Consider the following 25,914-nt stretch of genomic DNA (forward strand, 5'->3'; position numbering starts at 1 on the left):
ATCAGGGAACGTTCGATTTCGAAACGATGGACGCAAGCATTCGAGTCGCGATCGTTCGATCTGCAATCGAGCCGTGCATTCGAACGTTGCGTCCATTCCAAACCATCCGCCCTATTCCAACAAGTTACGAACAACTATAAACAATTCTAACATGGAAAATACGTTGTGAGAAAGCAACGTTAATTAAAAAGGTATAAATAAAAACGCAGAAAGCAACGCTTATACGTGTCGCTTTAGTCTCGCTTGATCGTCGATGAAAGACATTGTGGATCCACGGAACGTGTGTGCACGCGCGATTTTAAGACAGACAACCGTCCAAGATACCGCCGCTTGGTCATTCTACGGAAAGGCGAAGAGAAAAATCGAAGAAGAATGAAAAGAGGGACCAGGGGGCGGTGGGAAGAGGGGGAGATTTGGGTCTCTTTTCGTTGCGGGCACGGGCCATCTGGTAGAACGATCTTTTATACGATCTATCTATTCCCGGTGTCCTCTCTTCAATGAAGGAGTCACTCGCGCGGAAGTTCCCGGCCCTTTTGATTAATGGCAGACGAGATAAACCGAACCGACTCTTCGATCACAGCTACGATCGTGCAGGATCGATGGAAATTTCTGAATCGAACGGTTTTAGAATTACTGCAAAATACGAGTCGAAATCGAATAATTTTATCGTAGGGCTGGAATTAATTCGAGTAATAACGTTAGGAAGTATTTCGAGGAACTTTTTTTTTCTAAGGGATAGAGTAGAACTTGGATACAGCTGCATCGATGCTGTGACATCGAATAAATGACAGATCAACTTCCCGACTGCGAACGCTACCGTGAATTAGCATAACCCTTTGGCGGAACGTACGGTCAAGTGGCCGCGTGCAAATTTCGCCGCGGGACCTTTTTCCTTTTCGGCGCGTTTCCTTTTGATACTTCAAAAGAAAGAAGCCGCGTCGAAAATCCGACAAACACGCGGCGAATCGATCGCCACGTCGAAACTCATTCACGCTGATAGCGTGAAACGAGCCACCAAAGATGTTTACATTCTCAGAATTAATAGTAATCTGTTTAAATATTGTCTAGATAGAGCCGGTACCGAAGATGGACACAATTTTATTTTTATAGAAAACAACTAAGAAAGCGGAACTTTTACCGTTCTTCATCCGTATACTTTTTATTTTGCATATTTCGATCGAACGACACCCTAAACAATTTGATTCTAACAAGTAATAAATATGACGATTGATATTCCTGTATATCTCGAATAGCAACGGATTAAAATGTATTTGATGCTCCTCCGGTCATTCACGAAAAGTCACGCGTTTCGTCACGCGACAGCCCACCATTGGCCTCAATTTTCACGGAACCTTCGGGTATAAGTATACGAGCAGCATGCACGTAGGGTTCATCGCTTAGCTACCGTGGAAAACCATAGCGAATTTATAGAGTGCTTTCCTTCGCCACCTTCGATAATACCTGGTCGACCGTCCTGCCACATTTCATCGCTAACAGACCGTTACTAAATACGCGCAACCACCTATTCGCAACTTTAATACGAATCAACGGACGCTCGGTATATCAATAACGAATAAAAGATAAACTCTAACCAGAGACTACCGTTCGATTGAACGTTAATCTCGATGAGCCTTTGTTCGTTCAACGTTTAATACAAAACGTTATTTTCTAATTCGAATTGTAATTTTTATTAAAGAAACGACAGTAGAGCAAAATACTCGAGAATTTTGACTCGGTTGGCGCGGTGTGTTACAGAGAACTACAACAATAAGTACTCGAGTCGAGGAAAATCACCAAGTCGACAATGGGGGAACACGAGCCACGCCCAAACGTCGATGATCTAGCGCGACAAAACGATCCGATTTTACTGAAACGCGAGAAAACAGCGACTACGGAAGGACAGAAAGCAGAAAGGTGAGAGCAGCTCTCCTTTTCCAACGAGTAAATTTGACGTTGGGCAAATAAACACATTGAGGCCGGCTACGTTTGAAGTGGTCCCCGTTGACAGGATGACCGTGAACATCGGGTGCAATTGTTCCCGTGGTTGGTCGGCGGCTCCCTTTTACTTCGGGTCGTTTGCCCTCGTTTCCATCTACCGTCCTCCCCTTCCACGTCGCCAATGACTTCCGAACGTTTCTTTCGGAAAAATCAGGATTATTCTACGCGCGTTCCATGAGCCTCGAGCGGGCACAAGGTAGAGCACACCCAAAAGGAGCCCGCTCGCTTTTATTTTCATTCTTCGGTGAATCTATAGCGGCTTCAGAGTCGTCTTTCTGCCAGTCTTCCTCTTCTACACTTGTTGCTAAAATACTATGCTCTCGCCTCGTAAAATTCCTCTGGACACGCGCTAATAATATCTGTAGGAATGCAACTTTTCGATTTAGATTTATTACATCTGCTTCTTTGTCCCTTAAAATAGTAGAAATTTTCAAGCAGTATAATTTAAAATCACGATCGTAAATGCGAGTTGTGGTAAACACGTATTCGAATCATTGCCCGAATAAAGAACAACGTAAAGGTTTACTGTTCAAGAATTTAATAATTCTTCGTTAACATACATAATCTTCCTTACATTTGCCATTGGCTACAAATACCAATAAAATTAACAAACAATTTTGTACACATTATACAGAGGTTTCCATCTATGGGTACCTTAGCGATAGATGCGATACATCGCCGTAGACGCATTAAGAAGTGAAACCAGTGAAAACACAATTTCCAAGACATTCACGAATCGAAATTGAGTTACACTCGCGCTAAAACTTTTCAATAAATTTATTACTATAATTTATGCTTCACCATGCGTTTTTAAATGTATTTTCAGAGTAGTTCTATTAATAAAAGCTTTGGAACATACGGGACAAGAATGCGTTCGCGATAGATGAAACTTTAAATGTTCATTGAGCCGTGCACTTGTTTTAAATAGCTTTTTACAAATATTGCACTTGCGTTCTTCTTCGTTATCTTCTTCTAAATGTGTTCTCGTATGTTTATCGACTTCGCCCACGTTATCGAATTCCATCGAACACACTCTACAGGTGAATTTTACAGCTCGAAGGATACCTATTTGACTACCAGTTAGAGGATTGGGTACTGGAAATATATTATTCGTCTCGCTAATACTACACCTCAAGCCTTCCTTTTTTTTATGAGAACTTATATGGTTCCTATAAAAATATTAAATAATTATAATTTACGGTTGAAAAAATATCTTAAAATGTACATTTATGACAATAAAACCTACCTATAAGCTTGTTCGTTCCTAAATGTTATGTTGCAACTGATGCAACGATAATCTTGTTGTTGAGGTACTTGTTGAGTTAAATGCGAAGCAGTCACTTGTAAAATTGTATTTTGTAATTTTATCGTAGGATGAACGATTAAATAATGTTGCCTCGCATCTTCTTTCAGTTCAAATATTTCTGTACACTGATGACACTTATATGGATACAATGAATCTGAATTAACGTGTAATCTTATGTGTTTCTCGTACATTACTTGCGAGCTACATTCAGTTTGGCACATATCGCACATAAAATGGCTTTTAGTGTGAAGGTACAGAGATTGTGGAGATGGAAAAGTCTTGTAACATATAGCACAAATATTATTCTTCTCTGTTTGATTATCACACTTCTTCATTACGTAATACTTATCACAGTGTTCGCACTGAAAAGCTGGCTGCGATTCGTAAACAGACTTTTTCAACTTACATCCACCCTTTACGCAAACTGCTTTTCTATTACCTTTCTGTAAAGATAGATCTCTCTGATCCATACTAATTACATTATTGGAAAGTTGTAATCTTTCTTTCTTTAACTGTGCCAATATCATGAGCTTCTTTGACCTAGGGCATGGCTTACCATAAATTTTATCTATTTGTATCGTTAAACGATATTGTTTTTTTCCTATTTCCACGTCATGACATAATCCAGACTTTAAAAGAGTAGATCCGTTCAATGAGATATCATGATCGAAAGATACATCCATTTTATCTTCTCCATTCATCTCTTCGACCTGTAACATTGCACTTGTTTAATAAACTTTTCTTCTAAATACGTTAAACTTGAAAATCCAATATTGTTTACATTTCCTATTAATTGAGCACAGGGGCTTTGAGGTGGAGTTACTAAACTATGCGTATCTTCGTTCAATTTTTTCTGTTTTAGCGGCGGACTTTTGGAGCCAGTTTCGGATACACTTTCAGCCTTACGTTTCCTCTGTCCTTCTATAATAAATAGACTATTACTCTTTGCTAAAAATATATTTTACAAGCACAATGTTGTTGCTGCTACACATACCTTCCACTTTATCAAAAATAGTTGGAACAGCATTAGGTTTTAACTCCTTTGAACTTGTAAAATTCATTTTTTCAAAATGTAGTTCACAAAGGTAGAGTGGTTTATCGCTTTTAGCAGTGTCACCTAACTGACAATTCTTTAACCACTGATTCCTGTGACTGAAAACGTTAAATAACATGTGTAAATATGACGTGTCAATATTTATAAGAGACAAGAGTAACAAATACTCACACAACATCATCAGGAAAAGGGAAAAATGAAATGTCTTTTCCGTCAATTTTCGTATCCTGACTCGAAAGACAATCATGTGCTTCGCAGGTTAACATTATAATATTAACAAAAAAATTTCCTTCAAACAAATGCGGTCTCTTATAAAAATCAACAATTATCTTATAAAAATGATATTATGTACACAGAGGTTCATTAATTCGTTCCGTTTGAGGGGAATACGGCACGCCAAACGCATCCCCTTCTCCTGGACGGCTAGCTTCTAATTATTGCACAGTTTAAACACAAGATGGCGTAATTTAAGCTTTATAATAAGTGTAGGTTATCATTTATTAAATACATTTCTATATATATATATGTATGTATATATCATTTCGATACAATGTGAAAAATATTTTTTACATGTACTACAATTCATTCTTATATAACTTATTTGAAAATGTACACGCCACAGAGTAATTATTGTCACGGTACTGTTGTTTTAGAGCAATAGACGCGACGCGTCGGACATAGGTTAGAGACATACCACAATTTATTCTGATAATCCAATGATAGCTATTTAATAAATATCGCGTCTTCCGGTATTTAAATGTCGTATCGAGAAATTCTGACCTAGAAAGAATTTTCAGCATTGTGTGTCTCTGTCTATTCAGAGCAAAATTGGGCTCTTGCACTTTACAGCCTCTTGCTCAGCATAGCTCGCACCAGAGTCGGCTGTGACGAAACATACTATAGCACAATATCCAATGACAATTCGATAATCAAATAGCCAAATGTCGATTATCGAAGCTAATTTCAATTGTGGAAATTAATATGTAAGAGTAACATTTTTCTCGAAAATACATTTCGAATGTTTTCATGGTGATTGCAGTTTAATTTAAGTATTCGTCGAAGGTAAACACCAATCATCTACCATATACAGTAATATAATCGCTGGATCGATCGAGTTGTTTCTTGCTTAATAACTTCCAGCCATGCTCGTAAAATTTAGTATCAAAAGGCATTGGATCTGTCGAGCGATGTTGACCTTCTTTGGGTCCAATGACAAAAACAAGCTTTCCTTTATAATTTTCAATATAATCGGAAAATGCTAACGCATTGTTGAAATAACAAAAGAGAAGAGCATATTTCTCCGATACCTGTAAATTTTTCGTATCATTTTCACGAACAAAAGCCATGTTTTCCAAGAACAAAGGTGGAGAATATTTACTACACCACCACGACCGATCTAATTCTATACCAATCACGTCCAGACCTTGAACAAAATGATCGAACGTTAAAAATGTAGTATACGAAAAGTTTATAATTAGAAATCACGAATATTCTAACTACAACTACGAGTACTGACGAAAAGTACAATTATACAAAATGTTTGATCGAAAAAGAGTAACTGTATTCAACCGCGTATAAACATAGAATAATGAACTTACCAGAATATTTTTGAAACAACCACTCTAACAATCCACACCCGCATCCTATACTTGCTAATCCAAACACATTATATTTGTCGATTATTTCTTTTATCCAATGTAAATCATTAATGGTTGGTAATACCCAAAATAGTCTACATTTTTCAAATTCTTTCAAAGTACAACTTAAATTAGCGATATCCTGCCACTTTTGTTGACTGTGGAGCGCAAGTATCGTTTCCTCGATGTTTTCGTTAACCATAACTATCACAAGCAAAGGAAAATTTAAAAACTATAAAACACGATTCCGAGTCCAATAAGATGCTGCTTCGGTTGAGAATACGTTTGAACATTGTTTATTAATAGTACACAAAATTCATATGCGAGATCCTTGAATTATATAATTCTCGTTAGTTCTTAACCATTTTAAGCTCACTGTGTAGTTTAAAAGAATATTCCTTACTTCTTTTAGCCTCAGTATACAGTATAGAGGAAAATACCTAATATAAAAACAGTAAAACATTAAGGGTATCATTTATTTACTTAATTTTAACTGTTAATATTACATTTGCAAACTCCATTATTGAATATTATATGGCTAACTCTAGATATTTGAATTTAAGACCATGATTCTATTTGAATGAATTTTAAAAATCAGTGAAAATATTTTTTAAATGAAAAATGATTGAAAATAAATTCTATAGCGCAAATTTTACAAGTCAACTAACCATAATTATTTTAACGTCGTATAAAATATCAACAATTTTTTTTCTTTAGTATACAATTTAATTAATAAATAATTTAATTTACAAATATCATTCACAAAAATAGAAACCGAATTATTATATTTTTTACTAAGGCACTTGTCAAATCACACGCGATCATGCATTAGGATATACATTCATCATTTCGAAATGAAATCGATCTCTTGAATCGCATAATGAATATCGTCTGTGGAAACGTTCAATAAAATCTTTTGGTATATATCCTTTCTCGAATGTTCGCATATCAGTAACCTACTAGCACCTAATCTTACACAAATGGCAAGTACTTCCGTTACAGTAGGTACCTGTATACCTGTAACATAAAAAAGTAAACGTAATTATCAAGGTGTTACTGTATAAAACAAACAAAAGACTTACCGTTAAAAGAACAAAGCGTTTCGAGCTGTCTGTACGCGTCATAAAAATATACTTCTTCAACAGAGGTTCGTGTAACCTCCGCGGATACCGCTTGTAAAAGTATTTGCTCCATTTTCGAGCAATGTTTTATAGCTTGAACTTTTGCGGACGCAATCATTTCAGATACAGCTTCGCTTACATCTTGGAGAGATACTGTTTCACCGTTTCGGGATTCTGCAATTTCCATAGCACGACGGCATATATCCAAAGCTCGTCTAGCATCACCAGATACAGCAGAAACTTTTCTACAACAAACCAATGGTTAATATAAATATTCTATAAATACAACTGATTTTTATTGTATCGAGAACTATTATGAATTCATTGTAATACCGTGCAACAAGTTGTATAGCTTCGCTTCTGAAACCAGTAAAGTCCCTAAGTCTGTACATTACTATTTCTTGTAACTGTTTGTAATCGTACGGCTGGAAAGTTAATCTGGTAAGGCCCAAACGTGATGTAACACGGCCCATTAAAACTCTCTCGGGTAGATCCATAGTATTGGCTATAGTAAGAACAATTAAATGTGCTGTTGCCTTTGTCGGCCAATCTAATAAATTGTACACAACATCTTGGCGTTTTGTACATAAAAAGTCGAGCTACAATATAATAATTAACATTAATAAACGGCAATAGAAAGCAATTACGTTAATAGAATTGCTTTAAAAATTAAAAAGCAAAAGTACTTCGTCTACAAGGAGTAATGTCATCTTAGAGTGAGCCCTATGAAATGTTTTTTCAAGTATTTGATATGCTTGCTCCCAACTAGCAGATCTACCCTCTAGCTGCTTCAAAATTTGTACATAAGCCTGTCTTGGCTCTGTCAGTTTCATACCATTGATCGCAACATAATTAAAATCATCTAATTGACCTTTACTGGTCAACTTTTGCAAGCATCTTACAGCTTCGTTTACAGTTGCAGTTTTGCCTGTTCCTGGCACTCCACTTATGTACATACATCTGCAAACAATTTTAAGTTATTAATTGTATTTCATAGGAAACAATGTCTTTTTTCAACATACCCTCCACTTTTGTCTTCCAATTTTCCTTTGAGAAATGTAAAAATATTATTAAATTCCTCTTCTCTGCAAGGCAAAGACTTTGGTACAGCACTAACATGTAATCTTGATCTAGCTTCTTGCAAAGGTGTAGCTGGTTTTATTAAAGTGCCGTGTCTTTCTCTCATCGACGGTGTTAAAGTACTACATTTTATGGGACGAGATTTTGGAGTACTCAAATGAACTTCTTCTAGCTGTTCTTGTATATCTTTTTGCGTATTATTTTTTCTCTGTGGCGTTAAAATATTTTTCTTCGACAGTGAAATTTTAGTACGCTTATACGTATCTATCGAATCTTCTTCTTCTTTGCTATTACTTTCAGTATTATTAACAATATGTACACTTTGCAGTGTATCTTCAGACTTCATCTTCCTTTTTTTATCTGTTCTGACAGGTGTGAGATTTATAACTGTAGATGGAATTTTAGTATGTTCAATTGTATCTTCCAAAATTTTTACTTTGCTGTCATCCATACTATTACCAACAACTTCGACATTTCTCTCCGTATTAATTACTCTTTTATGTTTATTCTTCCTGATAGGTGTATCCAATAAATCATATTCTTTTGCTGTCTCCTTTGTATCTGAATATTTTTTCAACTTATCGTTAATTTTACTTTCTGGATGACTGGATTTTTTTATTGATTTTATTTTAATTATCTCAGAATCTGTATCGCAATCATTCTTATTATCTTTAATAGAAGAAATACAATTTTGTTTTGTATTTCTTACATTCGTCCTCATTGTTCTGGATTCTAAATTACATTTGTCTGTAGAAATATTTTTGTTTTCTGTTTTCATCTGTGTGTTTTGTTTGTCTTCTACTTTTAGATTAGACATTATAGCATTTATAAATAATTTATCTTCATTGTAATTAACATTTTTCCTGTTCCTTCGCGATGAAGGACTTGCTGGGGAATCTGAATCCCTAAATCTGTTTAACGAATCACAATGGTACGAAGCAAGTCTTAATGGTGGTTTCCTATTTCTAGTTCTGGTCAATACTTCATTTTCATTTTGAATTTGTACTAATTTATTCTTATCTTTAACTTTACTCTCTCCAGAACTATCTCCACTACCAGAACTATCCTCTCTGTTTTCTTCTTCAGAATAATTTATGTTTTTCTGTTTTGGACATTTATTATTCGATTTCTTGCGTGCAAAATTTTTATCAATTTTATATAAACTTTGTTCCGTTGATCGTCTTAATTTAATTTTAAGCAAAACTTTTTCTTTCTGTAAATTGCTATCTTCTTCTACATTTTCTATATCCGAAGACATGTCTGAGGTATTGTGTTCTGTATTCCGTAATTTCAACCGTTTGCTTTTTTTTAATTTATTTGGAGCAATAGTAACTTCTTCGTTTGAATTAGAATCCGATTGTGAATTAAGAATTGCAACAATCTGATTGTCAGAGTATTTGTTCAATTTTCTGGCCATTGCAACTTTCTGTTACAATATTTTGAATTGCAGCCTTTTCGAATATTTATGTTACCGGCGATACAATAGTAAATTAATTTACTTGGTAAATTATTGTTTCATGATATAACAATACATCGATTTCTTATTACGTTTTACATTTTCAAATATTTATCTGTCATTATTATACATTTTTTTAATATTTATACATTTAATTGTAAAGGAAAACAAACTTTAATACTGTTTCGTGAAACACACCAACGCACACATTCATAATAGTTTGTAATGTTGTTATACCAAATCCCCCCCCCTTTTCAATATAAGAAATTTTTAGTAATCGTGCGGTTAAAGTGCCAAATGATATTATTTAATCTTTCTAATACGTAAATAGTTTATCGATTCAAATATTAAATTATTACTATTTGTCAATACGTACGATTGCATTTTTAAAATAAAATTCCGATACACTTAACTTAGGCACATATGCACATGAAATATGAACGGTATTCCACCAACAGTTCTGCCATGTGTAAAGTTTATAATAGTTTACCAATTCAAGAATTAAACTATTATTTATTATATATTATTTACTGAATATGTATAATTACATTACAAGACTAAATATTGATAAATCTAACCCGCGTATGAGTTGTATGTATCGTACATATCGCTGTGAAATAACAGTATACTATAATAAGTGCTTTATGATATTTAAGGTTTGAAATATGTTATCGATCCAAAAATTAAATTATTATTTATTAAATATATTTTATACATCTATAACAGTATTTTATGTATTTTATTTTGATCGCATTAAAATACTATTTTACGTATCGAATACAAAATATAATTATTAGTTTAAATAACACCATCTAGTGTTTTATTTTCGCAACAAGTAAAAAACTTGTGGTTTAATGATTCTAATGGTTATATTTATTTAAATATCCGGTAAAATTGTTAATAATAGCAACCCTGTACACCATGTAAGGGAAGAAAGACTTTTTTACGTTTCCTAGCTTTACAAATTTCCCCTGGGCATCGGTCTGCCATTTGATAACCTGGTGTAGTTAAACATACTTCGTTCCATGCAGAGATGCCAGATTGAGCACCAGGTGCACTACTCACACTATGCCAGATCACGCGTACGTGAACTCATAGAGTTTCGGAAAGTCGACAAAGGCAAACTGACACATGCTCTCTTTCTCAATTTTCCGAAACTACTCGAAGTAATTTCGAACCGCCTCGTGGAAGCCGAGAGTGCCGCCAAAGTTTGTCGTGAATAGTTCATTATTTTCAACGATAGATGGCGCTTATTTTTCGACCTCAAACCCTCTGGTGCTAAAACGCCCAAGTTTGTCGTGGAATAGTTCGCTACATTCAACGCTAGATAGCGCTTATTTATCGACCTCAGGCCCTCTGGTGCTAAAAAGCCCAAGTTCGTCGAGAAATCCATCTAGCGTGGACGATACGAACTTCGAATTCGACGACAAACTTGGGCGTTTTAACACCAGAGGGTTTGAGGTCGAAAAATAAGCGCCATCTATCGTTGAAAATAACGAACTAATCCATGACAAACGTGGGCGGCTTTCTCGACTTCCACGAGGCGGTTCGAAATTATTTCGAGTAGCTTCGGAGAATCGAGAAAGAGAGCATCTGTCAGTTCGCCTTTGTCGACTTTCCGAAACTCTACGAGCTCACGTACGTGTGATCTGGCATAGTGTGAATAGTGCACCCGGTGCTCAATCTGGCATCTCTGGTTCTATGCATTCTTTCACGGGAAGAAGGCACAGCGTGTTTACATCCTCACTCCTGTGCAGTCCGCTAACTCACAGGCATTGGTCGAAAACAATGACGAAGATCGGTGACAGCCAATCAACGGACTGCAGCAAGAGTGGGGATGTAAACACGCTGTGCCTTCTTCTCGTGGAAGCACGGTACGTGTAGTGTATAAATTAGAACAGGATTGCACAAATCTTACTGAAAAAGGGAATCCACAAAAGCATGTTGATATATATGTTCCATGTGATGTAATTGATGTGAACGATATGTGCAATTTTTGTAAATATGTTTGCACTTTTGTAGTATAATCATAATTACATCAAACATTGGGATTATCAATAACCGTGAAAAACATCTAAGAAAATAAGACCATTATCGTGAAAATATAATGTTTATTCGCTGACCATGTACATATATATAAATTACTTCAAAATACATTTATTTCGTAATCGTTTTAAAGCTTAGTTTTAAATTAAAGTTGCACCTCATAATTTTGAATCACTGTTTGGATAAGATTTCGATAAGGTAGCTGCAACATCCTTAATTTTTGACGAAACGTTGTAAATATCTTGTGTTACTTCGTCTAAATTTGTAGAATCGAACTTTTTGCTTCGAAATTGTAACTTCTTTGACGATTCGTTTATTTCTGATTATATTGGACTTTAGATACTGAATTATCTAAAAAAAGATATTAATTCATTATGCTTTGCTATTGCGATTTTGCCTAGAGTATGCTTATTTATCAAGCGATTAATTTATTTATATAAAAATATTATTACAAACCTTTGAAATAATTTTGCTTTAAATTGTTAGGTGATAATAATCGTGAATATATTGGAGAGTCCTTTATTTTATTGGGAGAGTTTTGTTCACGAATAAATAATTGTCTCGGAGGAAAGTTCTGATATATCATAATATTTTCTGGGCTATTATTAAATTGAAGGTTTACTGTTGATCGTTTGGATGTATCAGAGGTATTATGTTGATATCTTTTAAATAAGTGCTTGTATTTACCTAAAGATCACTCGTGAAATCAAAAGTATTAATATTTGTGCTTATGTTAAGAGGATATTACCTTTTTCCGGAGTAAAGTATAATCTTTCATATAATTTTTCAACATTGTCACACAAGTTAGTAGACAAGTTTAATTTTAATGGACTAAAAATTATTTTTAGATTCGTAGAATGGAGAATATTTATTTCCGAAGTAAAGTTTATGCTCTTCTGTTGTAAACTACATTTTTTGTCACGTATAGTATCAGTAACTTCCACTATGAGTGTCCGAAATGATTCTTCCATGGACTTCATTATTTTACAATGCTCGATAATTGTTGATTCACAGCTTGATATATCTATTGGAATATCATTTTCTAGGTAGCATTTCATGTGTTTTAATACTTGATTAAATATCAACGAAACAGTGTGAAATATTAAGCAGCCATTCTTGTATAATCCATCATTAACGTGCTTTAAATGAAATGCATTACTAGGCATCGATTAAATTATTAACAATATCTATGATTTTATATTAGTTTAAGAATACCTGTACATTGTTATTGAAACACAGAGGTAGTATTTCAGTATTTACATTTGGAAGGTTATTACCATCAAAAATTGTACAATCAACGAATAAATTCAAAATTAAATTGTGTAATGTATCGCTAAGAATTTTCACTTTATTTAAATTGGCATTTTGTTTTTGAATAAATTTAATACTCTCGTTAATATTTGTTTCCCACGCTAAAAGTTTAGATAAATTAAAATTTCAGATTTCAGATTAAATTGCTATTAATTTAAAATAATTTTATATAGTACACACAATTTATAATTTCTGAATTCTCAATATTTCTTAATTCTGTTTTATCCGATGATCTAACTGGAGCTACGTGTATACATTTTTCTATATTTTCCATTGTGTTAAAGATGTCAGTTTGTATATTTTTTAAATTATCAATTCTGCTTCTAAAAATGAAAAAAAAAACAAATTTTCATAGAAAGTACAAAATAATATATGTTTCGTACATAAGTACGATGACAATAATAAACTAATATTTAATAATAAAAATGACTTATACAGCATAAAGAGTTTAAAAACTTTTGTAATAAACTTTGTTTTCTCATAACACTTTGAAATAGTAATATTCCTTTTTAGATTTATTTTGGTTAAGTATGCTTTAGTTATATTGTAGTTATCCCCTGGTTTGGGAGCCTGTAATAATGTTGCATGATCTAAAAAAAGATAAAGTTAACAGGTATGTAGAGATGGCATGGATATTTTTAATTTTAAGCATTTACATTTTCTACCAATGTATGCACGGAGACTAATTTCTGATACTTTCCACATAATATTTAACAACCTTATTCCCCCTGCATGCACTAAATAGCACATAAGTATCGGTGGAAAATTTATATCTGGATTTTCTTGTGCTAAAACTTCTAAATAATCTTTTATTTCCGCACGATACCGTTTTACATTAGTTTTGTCTATGATTGGCCACTTAACCATTTTTTGAAATTGCTTTGAATTATGGACAGACAATAAATAATGAGAAACATGAATAAAACCACAAGTATTGGGCTTATTAAACATTCCCTAAAAAATTTTATCAAAATCGTAATTATCGAAAACAGTGTTTTCTTTTAATCGTATTATACCTTTTTAAACTGTTTTCTACATTCGAACGATGCGGGCACAGCTTGCATAAGTAAAAACACATTTTTATAAAACGAAGCATCGATTGACATATTTTACTATATGTATATTAATTACATTAAGTTATCGTGTAACTTCAAATAACGTATACACGAGCGATCTCTTTTACTATCCGCAAATTACATATAAATTCCTTCAAACGACATTGGAGAAGAAAATGTTTGTATACAAATTATGAATGTAAAATCTAAATAAAGTATGCATTGGTAATGCAATATACATATGTAACGAGTATAAGTGGACAATTTATTAAACGGTCGCAATAAGTATCATTATTTATATTGGTGTTTCTACGTTCTGATGCAGATGGAATTGCTTCATACGGTAGAGTTTTAAAAAATGAGCGTTTCTGGGTGGAAGGCGGCGCCACTGGATTGTGCCATAGCAACTCATCTCGGTGTCGTCGTGAAAGCTTTCAACACTATGAGCCAGTGAAGTGTATCTGTCGGATAGTGGCGTGAAAATGGCGGTGTAAAATGGCAGGACGTAGATCAACGTTGACAAATGCCGATTCCCTATCGGGATCGGGAAACACGGATCCTTTGAGAGAGCTCTTCGAGGCGTGCAAAACTGGAGACCTCGCGAAGGTAAAGGCGTTGGTTACATCGAAGACGGTCAATGCTCGAGACACTGCCGGACGCAAGTCCACCCCCCTGCATTTTGCAGCTGGTAAGTTCATTATTATACCAACTCTTTCGATTGTGCTTCGTTAATAAAATATAATCTATGGATTATACTTTGCCTGGATACAAAATTTTCGATCGAGAATGCAATGTTTCCGTGTCACGTCGCGACTGTGAAATAGTTCGAAAACCAAGTTTCGAATGTTGTTATTCGGCAATTTAAATGGGGGAGACTTGCGACAATCGTACTACTTAAGGTATTTTACCTTGTAGTCCTACATGATATTTATATACAAATTAATAGTCGAAACTTTTACTAAGAACAGCTTCATTCGTTGCAAGTTTGTTAAAATTAAACAATCGCTATATTTTTTTATCAAGTTTCAAAATCGTTTCAACTATACAAAAGTGTATAGTTGAACTATACATTTATAATTGTAATTGTTAATCATTAATTAAATTATATGTCATCCAACAAACTTTTCATATATTTCTTATATAATCAAAAATTTTGGTTACCGATCCGATTCATGTCCTCTTATTCTTACTACACAGGTTACGGTAGACGGGACGTAGTGGAGTATCTACTTTCCGCCGGAGCATCCATTCAAGCTCGCGACGACGGAGGGTTGCATCCTCTGCATAATGCTTGTTCTTTTGGACATTCTGATGTTGTCAGACTTCTGTTAGAAGCAGGGGCTAATCCAAATACCAGAGACAATTGGAATTACACTCCCTTACACGAAGCTGCGATCAAGGTACTTTCCTAATTCTGTTTAATTCGTTAATTTTTTATCTATTTGTCAATTTTATTAAATTTCGCATTTTTTCTGTAGGGTAAAATAGATGTCTGCATCGCGCTTCTGCAGCATGGAGCCGATGCAAATATCCGAAATACGGAAGGGAAGACAGCGCTAGAATTAGCAGATTCTGCAACTAAACCAGTATTAACAGGAGAGTATATGAAGGATGAGTTGTTGGAAGCAGCGAGGTCCGGAAACGAGGAACGTCTTCTACAACTTCTAAATCCTTTAAATGTAAATTGCCACGCGAGCGACGGTAGGAGATCCACGCCATTGCATTTAGCTGCTGGATACAACAGATCCAGAGTGGTGCAAATTTTACTGCAAAATGGAGCAGACGTGCATGCGAAAGATAAGGGGTAAATATCTTTAATAATAATTGTAGGAATTGTTAGATTTTGTAATACTTTATTTGGACAACGTGGTGTAATGCGTGGGAGGACTATAAATAACTATGAATTTAAATATCTTTAATATTCCTTGAACGATGTATGATTTCTAATAGAAAGTGGCGCAAAGTAATTTGTTTACAATGATAATGTTACAGAGGTTTGGTTCCGCTCCATAACGCTTGTTCGTACGGCCATTTCGAGGTAACCGAAGCACTTCTGAAACATGGTGCAGCAGTCAATGCAAGCGACTTGTGGGCATTCACTCCGCTGCACGAAGCTGCTAGTAAATCCAGAGCTGAAGTGTGCTCGTTACTTTTAAGCGAGGGCGCAGATCCAACACAATTAAACTGCCACAGTAAAAGCGCTATTGACGTGGCCCCGACATTGGAATTACAAGAAAGATTAGCATGTATGTTTACCTATTATCGTATTGTGTTTTATAAACGTACACACAGAACGTGACTCTGTTAGATACAATTTAATTGTAGACGAATACAAGGGCCACTGTCTTTTGGATGCCTGCAGGCAGGCAGATCTTACTAAATTAAAAAAGTACCTGTCCCAAGAAGTTGTAAACTTTAAACACCCATATACTGGGGACACACCGCTGCACTGTGCCGTTGCATCTCCTTATCCCAAGAGAAAACAAGTAATAGAATCTTTGATTAGAAAAAATGCTGCCTTAAACGAGAAAAATAAAGACTTTCTTACACCACTTCACTTGGCCACTGATCATTCTCATTACGATGCAATGGATGTGCTGCTTAGACATAATGCAAAAATCAATGCTTTAGATGGATTAGGGCAAACTGTATTACACAGGTATCGTGCACAGTATAAAACGTTTGAAATGTTCCATTATTATTTTGCGAAAAAATATTACAGTTTTTCTTATTAAAAATATTATTATATAAACAGGTGTGTTAGAGAAGACAATGTGCAAGCTTGCAGAATATTGTTATCGTACAATGTTGATCAATCTATAGTATCGCTTCAGGGCTATACTGCGGCACAAGTAGCTGCAGAAAATGTCCTTAAAATACTACAAGGTTCGAAGTCTAACTTACCTCAGACACAGAATAATTGTTTAGCCAAATAATGTTTTCCTTCTTGTTTTTGTTTTACAGATCCACCGAGCGGGACCGACGATGCGGAAGCACAGCTGTTAGAGGCAAGTAAATCTGGCGATTTAGCGGCGGTTGAAAGAATTTTACAAACAAATCCACATGCAGTTAATTGTCGCGATTTGGATGGTCGGCATTCCACACCGCTGCACTTCGCAGCGGGATTTAATAGAGTGCCTGTAGTCGAGTATTTATTGGCACATGGAGCAGACGTACACGCCAAAGATAAAGGGTAAGTTTATTCTAAAAAGTTACCTTTTACTTTCACGCGATATATAAAATTATATTAATTGGTTTAACCAAGTAAAAGAGATATCTCACCTCGAACGATTAATAGCGTCGCGTACAAGACAAATACAAAAACTATTAGTATGTATTCTCAAATCATAAACTGATTATAAGAACATGCAAATTTCTTGTCGTTTCGTCCTGGTTTATTGTAATCGTGTGTTAAAATATTTTTCAATTTTCGATTTATTTCAATAATATCGAGTAGTAGCGTACGGAATTAGTACGCCATAGAAAAAGAAACTCTTTGTTGTTGATAGAAAAGGTTAATTTTCTGTTTTTAGTGGACTGGTTCCCTTACACAATGCTTGCTCTTATGGTCATTACGAGGTAACGGAATTATTAGTAAAACATGGTGCGTCGGTAAATGTTGCGGACTTGTGGAAATTCACGCCGCTTCACGAGGCTGCTGCTAAAGGAAAATACGAAATAGTTCGCTTGTTATTAAGACACGGTGCAGATGCTACTAAAAAGAATAGAGACGGAGCAACCCCGTTGGATCTGGTGAGAGATGGCGATCAGGATGTAGCGGATTTGTTACGTGGAAACAGTGCTCTTCTGGACGCAGCGAAGAAAGGCAATTTAGCCAGGGTACAGCGACTCGTTACTCAAGACAATATCAATTGTAGAGATGCTCAAGGTCGTAACAGTACTCCATTACACTTAGCTGGTAAGTTGCATTGCTTTTTTCAGATTTTATATCACGTTCAAAGCTATTTCGTACATTCTAATCCGATCGTATTTTAACACAGCGGGGTACAATAATTTGGAAGTAGCGGAATTTTTGCTTGAACGCGGAGCGGATGTAAATGCTCAAGATAAAGGAGGATTGATACCCTTGCATAATGCTTCGAGTTATGGCCATTTAGATATTGCTGCGTTACTCATTAAATATAATACTGTAGTAAATGCGACTGACAAATGGGGCTTTACACCACTTCACGAAGCAGCGCAGAAAGGGAGAACGCAACTGTGCGCCCTTTTATTGGCACACGGCGCGGATCCTTTCTTAAAAAACCAGGAGGGTCAAACTCCTGTGGATTTAGCTAGCGCTGACGACGTAAGATGCTTATTGCAAGATGCTATGGCTTCGCAGCAAGTAGTACCAACGGTACCATCTGGTAACAGTGGCGTAGGAGTTGCCATTAACTTGAGTGGTAATGGTAATAATACTATTAACAGCAGACCACCTAGCATCGTAGCAGGTAATTAAATTTCAAAGAATAAGAAATAAATGAATTTGAATTTTTGTTGAATAACCATTATACATATATATATTTATGGTTAAAATTTCTTTAGTTCCAGTTACCCCACCACCGCCATTGACTCAAGAAACCGTCATTATGCCTTCTGGAACGGCTATGACGTTATGCGTGCCACTCGCAAGACCGTCTTCTTGCTTAAGCCCAATGCCGCCGTCTGAAACATGCTCTGAAAGAGATTCTAAAGATTCATCTAAAGACAGTTCGAACATCACGACCGTTGCTGGTTTCCTCCAAAGCCTTTGTTTAGAACACTTATTAGAATTATTCGAACGCGAACAAATTACGCTAGACATATTGGCAGAAATGGGTCACGAGGATTTGAAGCAAGTCGGTGTATCCGCGTATGGCTATAGACATAAATTAATTAAAGGAATGGAGAAACTTCTTAACACGACTGCCGGTACTCCTTGGCAATTGACTATTGCGCCTGGAACATTGTTGGTGGATCTGTTGGCCGAGGACAAAGAATTTTTAGCCGTCGAGGAAGAAATGCAGAGTACCATTAGACAGCATAGGGACAATGGTCATTCTGGTGGCATATTTTCTCGATATAATATAGTTAGGGTACGTCCATTATTGCATCGAACGAAAAGTTATCGCGTTTTTTTACTTGGCTAATTTAATTGAAATTTCTCGAAAACATAGATACAAAAAGTGCAAAATCGCAAACTATGGGAGCGCTACGCGCACAGAAGGCAGGAGGTCGCAGAGGAAGTTGGTGCAGCAGCACCTTCCTCTCCGAGCACTGGTTCTAGGACCACTCCTGGCTCAACGTTGCCCCAAGCAAACGAAAGAATGCTGTTTCACGGTAGTCCATTTATTAACGCCATCGTTCAAAAAGGTTTCGACGAAAGGCACGCGTATATTGGGGGCATGTTTGGCGCTGGGATTTATTTTGCGGAGCACAGCAGCAAAAGTAATCAGTATGTGTACGGCATATGCGGCGGTACTGGATGCCCGGCTCATAAAGATAGAAGTTGTTATATCTGCCACAGGTGAGATCATAAACCAAGCATTATCCGAATCAGTCTTTGTTAATAATGGGAATAATACCACTGATTATTCAAGTACATTTTCTTATTAGACAAATTCATGAGCTATTAAACAATTGGTACCCAACTCTGATCTGAATTAGCTTTTTCACAATTAATATTTCATGCTTCGTATAATGTGTTTGCCATTTGTAGACATTTGTTGCTGTGCCGTGTTACACTGGGTAAGTCGTTCTTGCAATTCTCGGCAATGAAGATGGCTCATGCACCACCAGGTCATCATAGTGTAATGGGCAGACCATCCCAGGGTGGCTTAGTTTTCCCTGAATATGTCGTCTATAGAGGCGAACAAGCATATCCGGAATATCTTATTACGTACCAGATAGCAAGGCCTCAACAGGAAAGTGGTGGGAGCGAAAGTGTTGAGGAACGGTGATCGGAAGAGTCCAGCCCTGCGGCAAGACTGCGATGTCTCTGTTGCTGTCAGAGATCGCGAACGTGTAACACTCTGTCTTAAATAATGGTTGAAACGATTTCATTTCATTCGGAATCAATTCTTCCATTTTTTGTTATCTATTTTAGTCGAAGCATTGGTCACTCTGATGAATTTGTAAACAGTGATAGGTGAATTTTAACAATATTTATCGGATCTATTCGTTTAAAGTTCAAAGAAGACGATTGATAGGACATTTAATTTTTAGCATTTATTTGTGATAATGTAATGGTCTCAATCGACCACGCACTCGTACACACGACTGATTATTGATGTATATTGATTATGGTGTATATATCAGCATGAATTAATTAGAATATCAAAAACCAGCATGATTTTTTTAATGTAAATCAGTAAATGTACGTTTGTCATTATTAAGAATTACTTGCATTACAGATATATGTGTGCGTGCTTGCGTGCCTGCGTGTACAGACACACGTACATATACATATGCAAGTAACATAATAAATTTTAACGAAGACATAGTAGTTCCACGTCTGTGTCAATTTTGAAATAAATAATTGTGCTGGTTAAAGCAACTACTTTAATCATATGCGTTATAGGTAAAGTCTGCGAACAAACATTTAATTTGTAAATAATTATAGGTACGTTTCCGCATATAGGCGTATGAGCACAATCGAATGAATCATGTAGATGTATAGCTACCAAAACTTCTAAACAAAAATTAGATTATTTACACAACGAAAGGTATTATATGTAGTATTCGTATCATTTGCATGGTATTCTCTTTTCATCTCATTAAAAAACTTGAAACGCTCATTTCAATTAAATTTTTAGACTTTACCTTTAACATGTATATACGTATGCGAGTATTTTATATATTCAGTTGATAGTTCAGGCATAGAATAATTCATTCATTGACGATATTATCAACAGGGTTCCTATAAGCTCGTAGTAATTTTGAATATTGTACATACGTGTACCTTCAATTATACGTGCATTTTTCTTTTCAACGAAACACACTTGGTTATTGTTTATTCATGCTAATTATGTTCAAACGAGTATGGTTTGGTTTCTCTCAGGTGATAAACAAATTATGAATGTTACGCTTTCCGTTAAATTCTAATACCGAGCATATTAGCATCTTTTAACTCTCGTGATTGATTAAACTGCCGATATTACGGGGGTTAATATACACAACGAAGTCTCTTTTTGTTATTAAAACTTACAAACGAAAGTTATTTTAATATAAATTGTACGAAGCAATTTCATTATAATTGGGAGTATTCTATTCTGTTATATAAAACGCAACGATCAACGTAATATTCTATAAATAGGAGACTATTCGTATCATTATTTGTCGATATCGCTACCGTGATCTCCTTAAAATAATAGGAATAATCTTGCTTCAAATAATTCGCGGCATTATATTGTTTGTACGTACATGTGTACATTGTGGTATGAAACCACCTCTCTTGTATCTCCAACGAAAAAAGAGAAGGAAAGAAATATGCAAATAGCATAGCTGTATGAGTGTGAGTAAAGTGAAACAGATGTTTTCAATATTATCTCAATACACTCCTAATAATTATTTAGGTGATGGTTTTATTTATGGGTGTATATATCAAGTATGTGTTCGTTAAGTAAGTGCTCAAGATGATGCAACAAATCTAATGATTATTAATTCTGCATTCTTACATAAAGAGCGAACAAAGTATCGTAAACTAACATACCGAAATTTCAGTTATTGTGTTCGTTGCATTCGAAACCAGTAGTCGATCGATCGAATTCGATTATTATGCTTTAACTGTAAGAAAATGGACTGACTCAAAGAAACAAAAAAAAAAAATTCTTTTTACCGTTACGTTCGGTAGTTTCTTTTTTGTTTCCTCGCCTTGCGATTGATTTCTCGTAAAAAGCAACGTTTCAATTAACGATGAGATAGCGATATTCGTTTTTTTTAAATATAAAAAGAAATCAAATTTACGCTGTCCTAAGTAAGGTATATCATGTTAAAGGTGTTTGTAATCTTTCGCACAGTGACAATGGAGTTAACGGAGCACACTAGAGTATAATAGACATCTTTGCATTGAAGCAATATGGCGGAGTGTCGTGTTACCAGAGAACTCGTTTATACCTGCATTTACCCATACCTGCGATACTTACAAAGAAGGAAACAAATCTGTCTCATTTCTGCGATGCATCGTTGTCGAGTAAGTCGTGCATCGCTTGCAAATTGTGTGTTATCAGATACCGTTACTTTATTGACAAATAGCGGTAGTAGATCTTTCTATCGATACACGTAATTTATAGACCCCGTGACGAATATTGTAAATTACTCACCGGGGTGCTTCAACAAATCCCTGTGGTTCATTCTATGATTCATCGCTTTTGTACACAATACCCTGATAGTCAGAAAGATGCCTCAAAAATTCAGTTATGGCGATCAAATAGTTACCGGTTCTACATTATACATATAATAGGGAGGCTTACTTGAAAATAAACAACGCGTACTATTTTATACCAATCCTGTAATATTTATTATATTTTTACCTTATACTTTTCTATGTAATATAATTATCCTACGTTCTATATAAACATTCTTCAACAATGCAAACTTCCGCTTTTATTGTAAATTCAAATTCAAATGTATGTATCGTAATCGACACGAAAAAAACTGCGTAATTTTGAAATCTGTGATTTAAATTTTTAATAGAATAATGAAATCCAATTGCATGTTAATTATATACTATTTGTAATGATTTGTTCGAAGGTTCGTTTCGTAAAGTTGCTGCAGTACTACGCCTTTATGTTCGTTAACCGCTTAACATTTACTTGTTTTCAAAATTAATTAAAAATATGTATACTGTTTCGCAACGATAAAAGTCGCTTGTCCGCATCCAGCCTTAAGGTTTTGTAATTGAAAACAATCAAGGCAGACATAGAGGAACGCCGGTCTCGTCTGTCTTCGTTGATTTAATAGCAAAACAAAGTAAAACTGGTAAGGTATACATGCAATGGGTAGATTTGATACAAGGGATGGTTGGACCAATGGACATTTATGCCAAGTTACATACATAAAAATTAGCATCTGACAGTTCGCAATGTTCGCTGAAAAATGCAATATGGTATTCGAGTATATTCGTGTTGTTAAAAGTGCATTTTGAATTTAATTTTTAGGAGATGTCTGGGCAAAATTTGTAATAAAAATTAAAATGAAAAGCAACGTTAGACGACAATTTGTCGTTTCGTTCTTTTCTTGGTTCCTATTGACTTCTAGCCTACGAATCGAGTCTTTGTCGCCAGCACCATCGTTGTAAGAATGCAAGCACGTGGACCCAAAGTTCCCTGATTCGTCGATCTGTTGGAATCACGTGAAGTGCATGAGGCTGTGTTGGCGCATGCGCGTTACGGGGCACCGGCTTGTCGGCGACGTATGGACCGATGACACTTTACGCCGGTGCTCTCAGAAGCGGTTGGAACGAGGAGGAAGTTGGAACGCGCGATTCGCGCCGGCGACCAGCGACAGAGGTAATTCGTAAACCTCTTACGGTCAAACTTAAAAAAAAAACGTCCAACGGAAATAGTCTTGCGTCATAATAACGAAGCAAAACAGAATGAACAAAGATTTGTGACGCTCGATAAATCGGCACCGGCGAAGCGCTGCGTCGTTTTTGCCACGTGAAAACCGTCCATCCAATTACCTTGTCTCATACGCCGGGTAATTTTACGATCTCGAATCGTTCGTTTCACAGTGATCGGTTTTTCGCGGTGTTCGTGCGAAGAAACTCAACGTTTAATAATCATCGACAAGAAAAACTACCGGCATCTACGCGATGTGTTCAACTATCTTCGAAAGTTCCTTTGGAGATTGCCTTCTATCGCGTTAAGAATCGAAGATACTAATTATCGACAATCTCCAAGTTCAGACTGAAACAAACGAAGCCTTCGGAAGAAAGTAGACGAGATTTGTGCGTGTTTGGAAAAAAGCAAAGAAGACAGGAGACGGTGGAAAGAAAGTCTTAGGCGCCAGACCTACGCGAGGAGATAATCTGGTCCTTTGGTTTCGTTCCACTGCACAGTGGAACGGTTCTCAAATCAAACAAATACGTGAGTAATTATATCTTTATATCGTAAAATGGAATTGTTATCGACTAAATCGTTGTTTCGCGACGAGACATCAACGTGAACTTGGTGATCTGTAGTAGCATGGGATCATCGTCTATTTCTTTTTCGTTCGTTTCACATTATTTTAAATGCCGAGTAATTTCGTCTGCGCGAAGTTCATGATCGATCTACATCGGAATCTGTGCACGCGACCAAGAGTGCATCCTTCGCGCATCTGCAACAATTTCTTATGTAAAACAAACGCGTAGGATTACACAATTGGTTATCCATTGCAGCGCTATGCAGCTATAACTTTATCTCAAGTTATAGCTGCACAGTCCTACCGGTGATGTGTATTATTTTCCATGCGAACCAGATCCCCTTTGTTTACAAACAAACTCTGAGATAACGTTCGCGAGGAATGTCACGAGTGTCATACAGAAAGGAACGCCATTTATCGTAGCGTGTTATCTCGTACAATTTGTATCGTGATCGTTGGTCTAAATTTACGCGAGCGTTGTTAGATGGAGGACAATACGAGGAGCACGCGCAAGCATGCTTCCCGTGAACACGTGTATGAGATAATCGTCGAGCAAAACGAGAGGATTGTACGTGCGGAACGAAAGCTCCAGAAAGGCCTGCATGGTTTATCTGCATTTCAGAGAAACGCTTTTATCGTGGAATAAAAGAAAGAACACCAACTCGACCGATTAGACATTTATGGGCGGGAAGAACATTGTTAGTAGCGTTATTGTTTAATCTCGGACGTTTTTAACGACGCGAACAAGAGACCGATTAGCTGGCTCCTGACCTCACGACACAACGGAAATAATGAATAAATATTAGTAGTTCATTCGTTTTTTAACGCACGCTACTTAACGTAGGTTATTTTCGGCGGCGCCAGACACACGCGATATAAATACTAGAAACGTTTTGCTTCTCGATTAGTTGTAACTACTCTTCTTTTTAAATGTCAAGCAATAAAACTATGCGATAATTAAAGTATCGTTGTATAGATCCAACAGGTTACTAATCTAAAAAGCTTGCAATTTTTGCGCGTATCAATTTTAGCACGTTCGAAACTAATTATAATCTATTTATCGCGATGCGCCTATAAGAAAACATTCTAATTGGTTTGTACAAGTCCCAAAAATTTGTTATACTCGTAAAAAATGATTGAGAATCAGCGAATTGTAGGCTATAGTCTATATTTGTCTTTGAAAATACTATTCATGAAGCGACCATATAAAAAGTTCCGCGTAACCGTAAAGCAGCGATTGCACTTGAAGTTGTTCGCTTAATTGTAGTTCCTCCTAACCTATTAATGAAAAATTACATCCTCGTTTGGACGGAACTCAGTCAAACGAACTAAGAATATAAAATAACGTTACCAGTGTCTCCCATGAATCGCGTTCCAGGCTTGTTAGCAGCAGATTTCTTCTGGTAACCGGCTTGACTACTCTCTTAAAATGCATTTTGTTCGTTTTTAAGTACGCGTGCCGCGTGTGCTCTCGTGCCCCCGCACAGGTATATACGCGCGTTTTCCGGTCACTCGTCTCTCGCAGACACCTACTTGAAAACAGTCAACGGTACACAAGACGAATTGTTTGCACGTATAATTCCCACGCGTGTCCTGCAATGTATGCACTTCCGGAGAAAGCGAGGAGAAAATCGTTGCAATGTGCATCGGCTTAAGGACACGTTACGCGGACCCCCCACGGACGTTTTTAGAAGCTTAAACACAAAAATAATAAACGTAAGTGAGGTTATACCAAGGTTAACG

At 36.0% G+C, this 25,914-nt stretch overlaps 6 protein-coding genes across 14 annotated transcripts in view; 2 read left to right on the top strand and 4 right to left on the bottom strand.

Annotated features, from left to right (window-relative positions):
- Nucleotides 1-2,519: 2,519 nt before the first annotated feature.
- On the bottom strand, nt 2,520-4,685 carry LOC143346396 (uncharacterized). Of its 3 annotated transcripts, none has more exons than XM_076774454.1 (5): nt 4,530-4,685; nt 4,299-4,456; nt 4,086-4,217; nt 3,245-4,014; nt 2,520-3,167 (listed from the first exon to the last, which is right to left on the bottom strand). In XM_076774454.1, the coding sequence occupies exons 2-5, from the start codon at nt 4,329-4,331 to the stop codon at nt 2,789-2,791; spliced, it is 1,314 nt and encodes a 437-aa protein (XP_076630569.1). In that variant the 5' UTR covers nt 4,332-4,456; nt 4,530-4,685; the 3' UTR covers nt 2,520-2,788. The 3 variants fall into 3 exon arrangements, with proteins under 3 accessions (XP_076630569.1, XP_076630568.1, XP_076630567.1); XM_076774453.1 differs by having other exon boundaries at nt 4,086-4,222; nt 4,530-4,660; XM_076774452.1 differs by having other exon boundaries at nt 4,086-4,225; nt 4,530-4,660.
- Nucleotides 4,686-5,428: 743 nt separating this feature from the next.
- On the bottom strand, nt 5,429-6,379 carry LOC143346397 (uncharacterized). Of its 2 annotated transcripts, XM_076774456.1 has the most exons (3): nt 5,957-6,379; nt 5,737-5,781; nt 5,466-5,665 (listed from the first exon to the last, which is right to left on the bottom strand). In XM_076774456.1, the coding sequence occupies exons 1-3, from the start codon at nt 6,195-6,197 to the stop codon at nt 5,598-5,600; spliced, it is 354 nt and encodes a 117-aa protein (XP_076630571.1). In that variant the 5' UTR covers nt 6,198-6,379; the 3' UTR covers nt 5,466-5,597. The 2 variants fall into 2 exon arrangements, with proteins under 2 accessions (XP_076630570.1, XP_076630571.1); XM_076774455.1 differs by having other exon boundaries at nt 5,429-5,781.
- Nucleotides 6,378-10,697, bottom strand: Orc1 (origin recognition complex subunit 1). Its single transcript, XM_076774450.1, has 5 exons — nt 8,139-10,697; nt 7,803-8,076; nt 7,450-7,715; nt 7,078-7,361; nt 6,378-7,012 (listed from the first exon to the last, which is right to left on the bottom strand). Exons 1-5 carry the CDS (start codon nt 9,611-9,613, stop codon nt 6,840-6,842), a joined length of 2,472 nt encoding a protein of 823 aa, XP_076630565.1. The 5' UTR covers nt 9,614-10,697; the 3' UTR covers nt 6,378-6,839.
- A 1,185-nt stretch (nt 10,698-11,882) lies between these two features.
- Nucleotides 11,883-14,176, bottom strand: LOC143346422 (uncharacterized). 2 transcript variants are annotated; one of them, XM_076774497.1, is made up of 8 exons: nt 14,026-14,176; nt 13,666-13,963; nt 13,446-13,599; nt 13,190-13,332; nt 12,914-13,110; nt 12,447-12,837; nt 12,155-12,385; nt 11,883-12,049 (listed from the first exon to the last, which is right to left on the bottom strand). In XM_076774497.1, the coding sequence occupies exons 1-8, from the start codon at nt 14,113-14,115 to the stop codon at nt 12,012-12,014; spliced, it is 1,542 nt and encodes a 513-aa protein (XP_076630612.1). In that variant the 5' UTR covers nt 14,116-14,176; the 3' UTR covers nt 11,883-12,011. The 2 variants fall into 2 exon arrangements, with proteins under 2 accessions (XP_076630612.1, XP_076630613.1); XM_076774498.1 differs by lacking the exon at nt 11,883-12,049 and having other exon boundaries at nt 12,187-12,360.
- Nucleotides 12,325-22,551, top strand: Tnks (tankyrase). 2 transcript variants are annotated; one of them, XM_076774494.1, is made up of 13 exons: nt 12,325-12,345; nt 14,390-14,752; nt 15,262-15,464; nt 15,543-15,868; nt 16,057-16,310; nt 16,390-16,723; nt 16,820-16,950; nt 17,029-17,257; nt 17,598-17,983; nt 18,066-18,518; nt 18,613-19,142; nt 19,224-19,573; nt 19,766-22,551. In XM_076774494.1, exons 2-13 carry the CDS (start codon nt 14,560-14,562, stop codon nt 20,004-20,006), a joined length of 3,630 nt encoding a protein of 1,209 aa, XP_076630609.1. In that variant the 5' UTR covers nt 12,325-12,345; nt 14,390-14,559; the 3' UTR covers nt 20,007-22,551. The 2 variants fall into 2 exon arrangements, with proteins under 2 accessions (XP_076630609.1, XP_076630611.1); XM_076774496.1 differs by lacking the exon at nt 18,066-18,518.
- A 927-nt stretch (nt 22,552-23,478) lies between these two features.
- Gbs-70e (Glycogen binding subunit 70E) overlaps nt 23,479-25,914 on the top strand; it is a 28,478-nt gene continuing 26,042 nt past the window's right edge. For 2 of the 4 annotated variants that reach the window (XM_076774282.1, XM_076774283.1), the window contains exon 1: nt 23,479-24,134. The gene's annotated coding sequence lies outside the window, so the exon portion shown is untranslated. The remainder of the gene's footprint in view (nt 24,135-25,914) is intronic. The other 2 variants (XM_076774279.1, XM_076774281.1) reach the window with 1 other exon arrangement.

This window comes from Colletes latitarsis, chromosome 10 (genome assembly GCF_051014445.1).
Source record: "Colletes latitarsis isolate SP2378_abdomen chromosome 10, iyColLati1, whole genome shotgun sequence".
NCBI lineage: Eukaryota > Metazoa > Arthropoda > Insecta > Hymenoptera > Colletidae > Colletes > Colletes latitarsis.

Bases quoted from the DNA above. Each gene is read 5' to 3' on its own strand.
- LOC143346397 (XM_076774455.1), bottom strand. From the start codon at position 6,197: ATGGTTAACGAAAACATCGAGGAAACGATACTTGCGCTCCACAGTCAA. The intron at 5,782-5,956 runs GTAAGTTCATTA...ATTTTGTTCAAG, and splicing joins GTTGTTTCAAAAATATTCTG to GTCTGGACGTGATTGGTATA.
- Tnks (XM_076774494.1), top strand. From the start codon at position 14,560: ATGGCAGGACGTAGATCAACGTTGACAAATGCCGATTCCCTATCGGGA. The intron at 16,951-17,028 runs GTTCGAAGTCTA...TTTGTTTTACAG, and splicing joins TGTCCTTAAAATACTACAAG to ATCCACCGAGCGGGACCGAC. The intron at 19,574-19,765 runs GTGAGATCATAA...TGCCATTTGTAG, and splicing joins AGTTGTTATATCTGCCACAG to ACATTTGTTGCTGTGCCGTG.
- LOC143346422 (XM_076774497.1), bottom strand. From the start codon at position 14,115: ATGTCAATCGATGCTTCGTTTTATAAAAATGTGTTTTTACTTATGCAA. The intron at 12,838-12,913 runs GTATTCTTAAAC...TTTCATTTAAAG, and splicing joins GTTTCAATAACAATGTACAG to CACGTTAATGATGGATTATA. The intron at 12,386-12,446 runs GTAATATCCTCT...AGTGATCTTTAG, and splicing joins ATACTTTACTCCGGAAAAAG to GTAAATACAAGCACTTATTT.
- Orc1 (XM_076774450.1), bottom strand. From the start codon at position 9,613: ATGGCCAGAAAATTGAACAAATACTCTGACAATCAGATTGTTGCAATT. The intron at 8,077-8,138 runs GTATGTTGAAAA...AATTGTTTGCAG, and splicing joins TTGGAAGACAAAAGTGGAGG to ATGTATGTACATAAGTGGAG. The intron at 7,716-7,802 runs GTACTTTTGCTT...ATTATATTGTAG, and splicing joins CATTACTCCTTGTAGACGAA to CTCGACTTTTTATGTACAAA.
- LOC143346396 (XM_076774452.1), bottom strand. From the start codon at position 4,624: ATGTTAACCTGCGAAGCACATGATTGTCTTTCGAGTCAGGATACGAAA. The intron at 4,457-4,529 runs GTGAGTATTTGT...TAACGTTTTCAG, and splicing joins CCTTTTCCTGATGATGTTGT to TCACAGGAATCAGTGGTTAA. The intron at 3,168-3,244 runs GTAGGTTTTATT...ATATTTTTATAG, and splicing joins AGGAACGAACAAGCTTATAG to GAACCATATAAGTTCTCATA.